Source organism: Alnus glutinosa, chromosome 11 (assembly GCF_958979055.1).
Source record: "Alnus glutinosa chromosome 11, dhAlnGlut1.1, whole genome shotgun sequence".
NCBI classification, from domain to species: Eukaryota; Viridiplantae; Streptophyta; class Magnoliopsida; order Fagales; family Betulaceae; genus Alnus; species Alnus glutinosa.
This window is the reverse complement of record NC_084896.1, coordinates 5,243,258-5,251,393: the sequence shown is the minus strand read 5'-3', so window position 1 is coordinate 5,251,393 and position 8,136 is coordinate 5,243,258. Positions and strand designations below refer to the sequence as shown.

Below are 8,136 nucleotides of genomic sequence, written 5' to 3'. Positions count from 1 at the left end.
TTGATTTCCGACGACTGGATTGTTGTAGTTTTGGTTTATTGATTTCCGGCGAATTGGTTCTGGCCTGGATGTACGCCAAATTGGGAGAAGAAGAGAGGAAAACCAAATAGAATTTCTGTTCTGTTTTTCTTTTTTCTTTTTTTTCTCTTTTTTTTTTTAAAAAAAAAAAAAAAAAATCAAAATTTTAGCCGCGTGGCTTTAATTACAATTTACACGTGGCTAGAATTGCCTTTTTTTTTTAGAAAATGAAATTGCATTTAGCCACTTTGGGTGGCACATGGCTAAACGTCTCATGACTAAATAGCTGCATATATAAAGGGACACATGGCTACAGTTGCATTTAGTAACAACTGGATTTACTGCGTGTAATCCACGTAGCTAAATGCAGTGGCTAACAGTTAGTCATGTGCATGACCCCCACACACATAGCTAACTGCAAGTGGCTAACAACAATATTTTTTGTAGTGTAAAAGCCTTCTTTATATTCTCTTTGAACATAAACGAAGAATTTTTAGTACCATTTCCCCTGAATCAAGGTGGGGTAACCAAGGTTTATATTATATCCACAGTCCACTTATTATATATTCATTTAATAACCAAAATTATAAGTGCATGCTTTGCATGCATGGGCTATAAATAGACTCCATTTTCAAGGGATGGATTTTGTAGGCAACTCTAAGAAATAGAAAGTAGTGAAATGGGTGAAACTGTGGAAAGAAGCACCACCCCAGTAACACAGGCACCTGACTCTATTGCACCAACTCCGCCAATTTCAGCCCCTCCCTCACAGTTTCACTCGCAGTCTTTGTCTCGATTCCCATTCCTCTCCACCGCCGACGACGAAATCACAAGCATAAGCACCCCAAAAGCCTCTCGAACTCCACGATTCGTTACTCCTTTGGGGAGCCCAATCAGGAGGGCTCTCCACCTTACAAAGCTTGACCCTCAAGATGCTTGGCTCCCAATCACCGAGTCCAGAAACGGCAATGCTTACTACGCTGCCTTTCACACTCTATGTTCTGGGATCGGGATTCAAGCCCTTGTGCTTCCTGTTGCCTTCACTATTCTAGGGTGGTAAGTAGACATTAGTTTTCCTGGTCAGAATCAGATATTATATATATGGAGTATGTTCCATGATATGTATATTTAGTTTTTGTTAGAATATATAATATGGTATATATTATTTATAGGATAATTATTTTCTACGAGTGATTGTAAGTGCGAATCAAATCATTAATTACCATATTTATATTTACGGAGAAACTTCACTTAATTATCTGAACTGTCGTCATTTTTGTAATTACCCTTCTAAATTTTAAAAACTCTAAATTTAATGTATCTATCTTTTAAGTTTTTTTCAATTTCACTCATCTGTTAGGATTTTTCATTAAATCCGGTCAAAATTTTCAAAATACCCCTATATATATATATATATATATATATATATATATATATATATATATATATATATCAAAGATTCAGGCGTAGATATTTTTTAAAATTCTTTTAAATCATGACCAACGCCTAAATTCTTACTATTTTTTTTTTTAGAAATGCTAAAACATCTCCTGGTGTTCTCCTAGTGTTCTCCTGCAATGTCATAGATGTAATTAAAAAATTACATCTATGTCCTTTTGGATGGCATAGATGTAATTTTTTAATCAAAAAATTTCATCTATGCCATTCCAGGAAAACACTAGGAGAACACAAGAAGATGCTCTAGCATTCCTCATTTTTTTTTCTTGTTTTTCCTAAAAGAAATGAGGGTAAATCCTAACGGAGATGTGAAATTAAAAAAAAAAAAAAATTAGAAAACTAATATATTAGATTGAGTTTTTGAAACATTGAAAATGTAATGAAAGTTCAAGGAAGTTAAATAAAGTATTCCTTATATTTATCTTCATATACTTCAATTCTCCTATAAATAGAGTTTTTGTGCTGTAAATATGATTAAGAATAAGAGTACAATATATATAGTCCTATCAAGCTCTTCTCTAGTGGTGAACGTAAATTGGTGTCTAAAAACGAGTCACTCGTAAATTATTGTCTCTATAATTTTTACATGGTTAAACAAGGCTGGCTCACTCGGGCGCTTGGTTTTAGGACATGGGGAATCATAAGCTTGACTCTAGCATTCATTTGGCAACTTTACACCCTATACTTGCTGGTGGAACTTCATGAATCAACCGAAACCGGCCTGCGCTACAGCAGATATATGCAACTTTGTAGCGCAACTTTTGGTAAGCTTTTGATGCTTAATTATATATGTTGAATCCCCTAATCTGATTAAGCAACTTTTGTTAAATCCTAAAAGCTAGCAGAATTTTGTCTTGATTTTTATGTTCTCTGATCAGGTGATAAGCTAACGAAGTTGTTAGCTGGATTTCAAATCCTTTACCTATCAGCAGGCACATGCGTGGCCCTGATCATTATCGGAGGATCGACGTCCAAGACGTTCTTTCAGATTGTGTGCGGGGCCACGTGCGCAGCAGATCCGCCGCTAACAACTGTGGAGTGGTTCTTGGTGTTTACATCTGCCGCAGTTGTTTTGTCTCAGCTGCCCAACTTGAACTCCATTGCCGGGGTGTCATTGATAGGTGCTGTCACGGCTATCGGCTATTGCACGCTGATATGGGTCCTGTCAGTGGCCAAGGGAAGTCTGCCCGGTGTGTCCTACAATCCAGTGCAAGCAAAGACGCAAATTGCTCAGGTTTTTAGTGTCCTAAATGCACTGGGGATCGTTGCTTTTGCTTTCAGAGGCCACAATCTTATTCTTGAGATACAGGTATATATCATATTATGACAACTGCATGCACTGTTATTGCATTTAAAATGTTAACAATTGATGCTAAATCATGGGCGTGAAATATTTAGTTGAAATGTAAGGTGAATTATTGAAAGCAAAGTTCGAATTCAAGAGTCAGGGCTTTTGGCTATGATATTATGTTAATTAAATATATTTCACATGTTGGGTCTCACTTATTAAGTAAAAGTTTTATTCCGATCCATATGTGAGATGAAGTGTTAGAATATTAATTAAATGATTAAATTTATTATTTTTTATCAACTTAATCTTTTGAAATAAGTGATAATTTGCATGATCAGGGACGGAGGGAGGGGGGGGCTGGCAGGGGCCATGGCCCCCCATCACCACAATTTCCTTAAAAAAAAAAATTAAAAAAAAAAAAAAAAAAAAAAAAAAAAAATTCTTAGGTAGAAAAAAAAAAATTCTAAAAAACTAAAAAATATAAGGTAAAAATCAAAATTTAGCTTATTTGGCCCCTACCAAAAAAAAAATTTGGCCATTGGCCCCTGCCCATAAAAACTTCTGGCTCCGTCCCTGTGCATGATCAAGTAAAAAAACATCTTACTAAATATATATATATGAGAATTACATCCGTAACTCTTCAATATGATAGAGATAAGTTGCTTTCGGAGCATTTACAGTAGCAGTAACCAAAATATATAGATACTTAAAAAATAAAAATTTATACTTTACCTGCTCATTTTTCTAGCAGTACACATTCCAACATATTTCTATTTTCTTTAAATTAATATTATTGTGTGGGAGAGTGTGAAAGAAAAATAGAGGGAAGAAAAAAAAAAAAAAAAAAAAAAACTGTGTACAGAAGATTAAAATGAATAATTAAAGTAAAAATTTGTACTTTTTCAATAGCTATTTTAGCTACTCTTGAAGGAAATGATCCTACTGTATGATAAAAAAAAATGTTAAAGTAATTACTCTGTTGGACACAAAATAAAACTCATAATGATTAAATTTGACTATTATAACTCATTTACGTACCTATTATGATGGCTTTGTTTACTTCAAAAACAAGACACTTCCCTTTCTTATAATTTCTTAGAAAACAAGTAATCTGGTTGTCATGTGGAAAATCTTTTGTTTTGATTCCTATGTGACAACCCATGTGAACAATTATCGGGTTTGACCATGGTTTAGCCTACTTCACGTTACTTCCAAAGATTTGCCAATTTGGTATCAATGAGTTGAATTTTGAGCCCAAGATGTTGACTTCGTAGTTGTACATGCCTTTGATCATGGCCATGGAATCGTTGAGATCGCCATTATATTCCCCAACACCCAACAATTAAGGGGCTTAATTAGCTTGCAAGTAAACTATTATGATTAAGAAAAAGCTTCTTAATTACCAATGGTAAATATTTTTCATTTTATATTATAAAAATATTAATTAAACAATTAAATTTCTTATTGTTTGTGAAGTAATTATAATCTCTTCTTTTTTCTTTTTTCTTTTTTTGTGGCAGGCCACAATGCCTTCAAGCGAAAAGCATCCATCACGCGTGCCAATGTGGAAGGGCGTGAAACTTGCATATCTGCTAATAGCAATATGCTTATTCCCCCTTTCAATAGGAGGTTATTGGGCATACGGTCAAATGGTACTATATTTTCCTTTTGTTAATGATCTAAATTGCAAAATTTTGGTTCATAAAATTGTGTTAAATTTCATTAACAGATACCGGAAAATGGGGGCATGCTAACAGCCTTGTACGCGTTCCATGGGCGGGACACCTCGGAGTTTATCATAGGATTAACAAGCTTTTCTGTCATAATTAGTGCTGTGAGCTCGTTCCAAATCTATGGCATGCCAACGTTTGATTTCATTGAGTCCATGTACACTAGGAGGAAGAAGCAGGCATGCCCGTGGTGGCTCCGGGTAATTTTCCGAGCAAATGTCGGATACTTCATGTTCTTTGTCGCCGTGGCGCTGCCAATATTCTTGGGAAGCCTAGCGGGTCTAATAGGAGGGATCGCATTGCCAGTAACCTTAGCTTATCCATGTTTTATGTGGCTCAAGATTAAGAAGCCGAAGGTGTACAGCCTAACTTGGTGGCTTAACTTGGGACTAGGGGTCGTCGGAATGGCATTAAGCGTGGCTGTGACAGCCGCCGGAGTGTATGTTGTAATTGAAACTGGTGTTCAGGTGAAATTCTTCAAGCCTCAGTAATGGGGTTAATTGTAAGGAATAGAATTAAGCCTCAGGAGTCAGTGATAGACATCATGTATTTGTAACATGTGTGCATGTTTGTATAATTATTTCTCTATAGCCTGCGTGCGATGCATTTGCATGAAGAATCGGACCAACGTAAGGGCGACTTAAATGCCTAACGTTACAGTTTTTCCATAGCCTTAGAACAATGGTATTATTGTAAATCGAAATGCATAAGGTACATTATAAAGTCACTTTTTTTAAGGAATTATTTGCCTAGACCAGAATTGGTTTGCAAAGGATTACAACGTATCTTTTCAAGCCCCCCCCAAAAAAAAGGAATTGGCATAAGATCGTATGCTAGTGTTAACCTATAGTTATGATACCATATAAGATCACATAATTTAAAAAATATATGATAATAAGAAAAAGAGAGAGAATTAATTAATGGGATTCGACCTATAACGTATATCTACACGTCAAAGCCTTTTATTAGGCGCTACTATACATCTTTGCTTAATTCATTTGATTGTATACAAGACTTTATTTATAGAGAAAGTGTCTAAACACTACAAGTATTTTCTACTTCTACATTAACAATAATAAATCTAATTTATCATCTTGTAACTTTTGTCTCTTGAGTTTTAATAACTCTTGTCTCTTGTAAAATTGTAACTCTTGTATGTTAACTTATTGTAACACTAGCTTGTCTCAATACCAAGCTGCGAGAATCAAGAAGTGGGTACATTCTAGGAAACATGGGAAAGCAATTTCGTTGCTACCAGAATACATTGAAGACAAGCAATTTGCCAAGCTTGTGGACTACTGGTGTGAAATAAATGTTAAGGTACCCAACGTACGTATCCCTGTAAAAATAATATATAGGAAACCATAGAATAAAAAAATAAAAATTACCACTACTATATTGGCAATGTGGGAGACAAAGGCTCATGAGAGCCTATCAAAGAAAATAATCAAACACACGTACGGCAGGGTGATCAACAAAATTAATAGTTAGTAATACTTTTTGAAGTTCTTGATTTTGCTTCCAAACATGTTAATTAACTCAAAATATGTTAAGGGGTGTGTTGGGAAAATTATCATTTCCAAAGCCAAGTGAGCCAATGACAGAACCGGGGGCCCAGTTGGTTTGACTGACCTGGCAAGACCAGTTCGATCATCAGGATCTCGAATATCCATTGCAGAAACTTATCAATGTTCTCGGTCGGCAGCACCAGGGATAGCCACTCTTCAACGATCCTGGATTGTCGTCGTCTCGGGAATGCAAAAAGAACACATTGAATGCCAATATCCATTTGGTCCTGGGAACGGCTTTCTCGGGATCATCACGAGAGACAATATAGATGAAACATGCTGAAATGTTTCATCCTGAGATTACGGCCAAAATTCACGGGATAAGGTTTAATCTCATAATCCCTAGCAATGCGCAAAATGACTCTATTTCAAGTTTCCCAAGATAGATCATTATCCCATAAAATAAGAGAAAAGATACCTAATATCTATATGAAATCAGCTGATAGGAAGTGTCCTACCCGAATTAGAATCTTAAGAAGATAAGTCTAATTCCATATATACAATCTAGAGATCAAACTCCTAATGAAATTGTATCAGAGCATTCCAATTATCTCAGAACTGTATGCCTATAAATAAGCTAATACTTCAATTACGAAATTAACTCTAATCTCTCTGACTTTACTCTGCTCTCGATACTCCGTGAAATTGTCTATTAGGATTTAACTTAAGCATCCGAATGAAATCAACATCACCAAGCCGAAAAATGTACCAACAAGGTGTAACACCCATGAAGGACCCTATTGTAAACTACCTTCTAGCGAGCTCTTTCAAGGTCGTGGGGGAATGCTCTGCGCCTGATTTCATTTGAAACAGTACCCTAGAAGACCATGTGTGTCTGATAGGTACTCTTTAAGTAGTTGAAGGGATCTTTAGTCCTGTTGTACACTTTGAACTTTGCTGGAAGGGGGGATTCCATATTTTAGTGACAAACAGGTGGTTGGTGTTCTGTAGGAGCTTGTCCATGGCGGAAGAGTTTTGCCATTCATCTTCCTGAGACATTTAATCCAACTTAATTAGCCTGAAATTCATTTAAGTGAACATTGACTCGGCTGCATTAAATGTCAACTGTTTCTGTAATGGGAGGAGAATGAAGCTCCCATACTGTCTCTAGCGTGAATTCTCTAGAAAAACTACTAAAACATCGAGGTTTGAACCAATTTACATATCGAGGCTAGGCTGATTGACTGCTTCAGAGTCCCGTGTAACCTGTCTACCGCTGCCGAAATAACATTGTTGGGCCGATCTGGGCCTACGCTGGTCATTACTCAAAATGGGCTACTTGGCCCAACCCGAGGGAAATAAAATCCAGGCATATGATCAGATCGAATGATTAATCCAGGCATAATTTTCTTTTAAAATGCACTCTTTTTTTTTCTTTTTCTTTTCTTTTTTTTTCCTTATTTATGTGGATCGAGCTATAGCACATCTAGCCCCAACGCCAGCAAACACCCATAAAAATAAGTTATATAAAATCTGACCCTTTATTCAATTTGGTGTTTAATTTGTCTTGAGTAATGCTACATATCATCCCTTTGTCCTCTTTTTATCCTCATAAAATTGATGTGGCTCTTAAAATTACCATTGGATCAAAATTCAATAATGATCTATCATAAATTCAATGATGATTTTAAGAGCCACATCAATTTTGAGAGGATAAAAAGAGGACAAAAAGATGATATGTAGCATTACTCATTTGGCTTTTAGCGTATTTATACGATAACTGTCACTGTATGCTTAATTGTTTAATTGTTTCTTTCTTCTTCTTCTTCTTCTTCTACATTTTTTTTTTTTTTCTAAGTAATAGCTTTCTTTCTTTGATATGAGGATACTCCCCCCTGTTTCTCAATAGTCAAGATTTCTAGAATGGAACAAGAAGACAAAGGAACTCCAAGCTTTTCTACTTGATAAACACTTAGCTTTCAAGCTTTAATATACTTGTATTCAAATTAAGGCCGAGATTATGTATACCTCCCGGCTCTAGCCCTTCAATTACCAGCTGTCTTAAGAAGTTGATTGATGGATTCATGTACTAAATTCTGGTCATACCCATATGACTTAAATCAATTATATA

The 8,136-nt window shown here is 35.7% G+C and overlaps 1 protein-coding gene across 1 annotated transcript; it reads left to right on the top strand.

Moving 5' to 3' along the window:
• Positions 1-655: 655 nt before the first annotated feature.
• On the top strand, positions 656-5,238 carry LOC133880882 (lysine histidine transporter-like 8). Its single transcript, XM_062319839.1, has 5 exons — positions 656-1,074; positions 2,104-2,240; positions 2,355-2,785; positions 4,288-4,419; positions 4,497-5,238. The coding sequence occupies exons 1-5, from the start codon at positions 698-700 to the stop codon at positions 4,986-4,988; spliced, it is 1,569 nt and encodes a 522-aa protein (XP_062175823.1). The 5' UTR covers positions 656-697; the 3' UTR covers positions 4,989-5,238.
• The last annotated feature ends 2,898 nt before the right edge of the window (positions 5,239-8,136 follow it).

Bases quoted from the DNA above. Each gene is read 5' to 3' on its own strand.
- LOC133880882 (XM_062319839.1), top strand. From the start codon at position 698: ATGGGTGAAACTGTGGAAAGAAGCACCACCCCAGTAACACAGGCACCT. The intron at 1,075-2,103 runs GTAAGTAGACAT...GCTTGGTTTTAG, and splicing joins GCCTTCACTATTCTAGGGTG to GACATGGGGAATCATAAGCT. The intron at 2,241-2,354 runs GTAAGCTTTTGA...TTCTCTGATCAG, and splicing joins ACTTTGTAGCGCAACTTTTG to GTGATAAGCTAACGAAGTTG.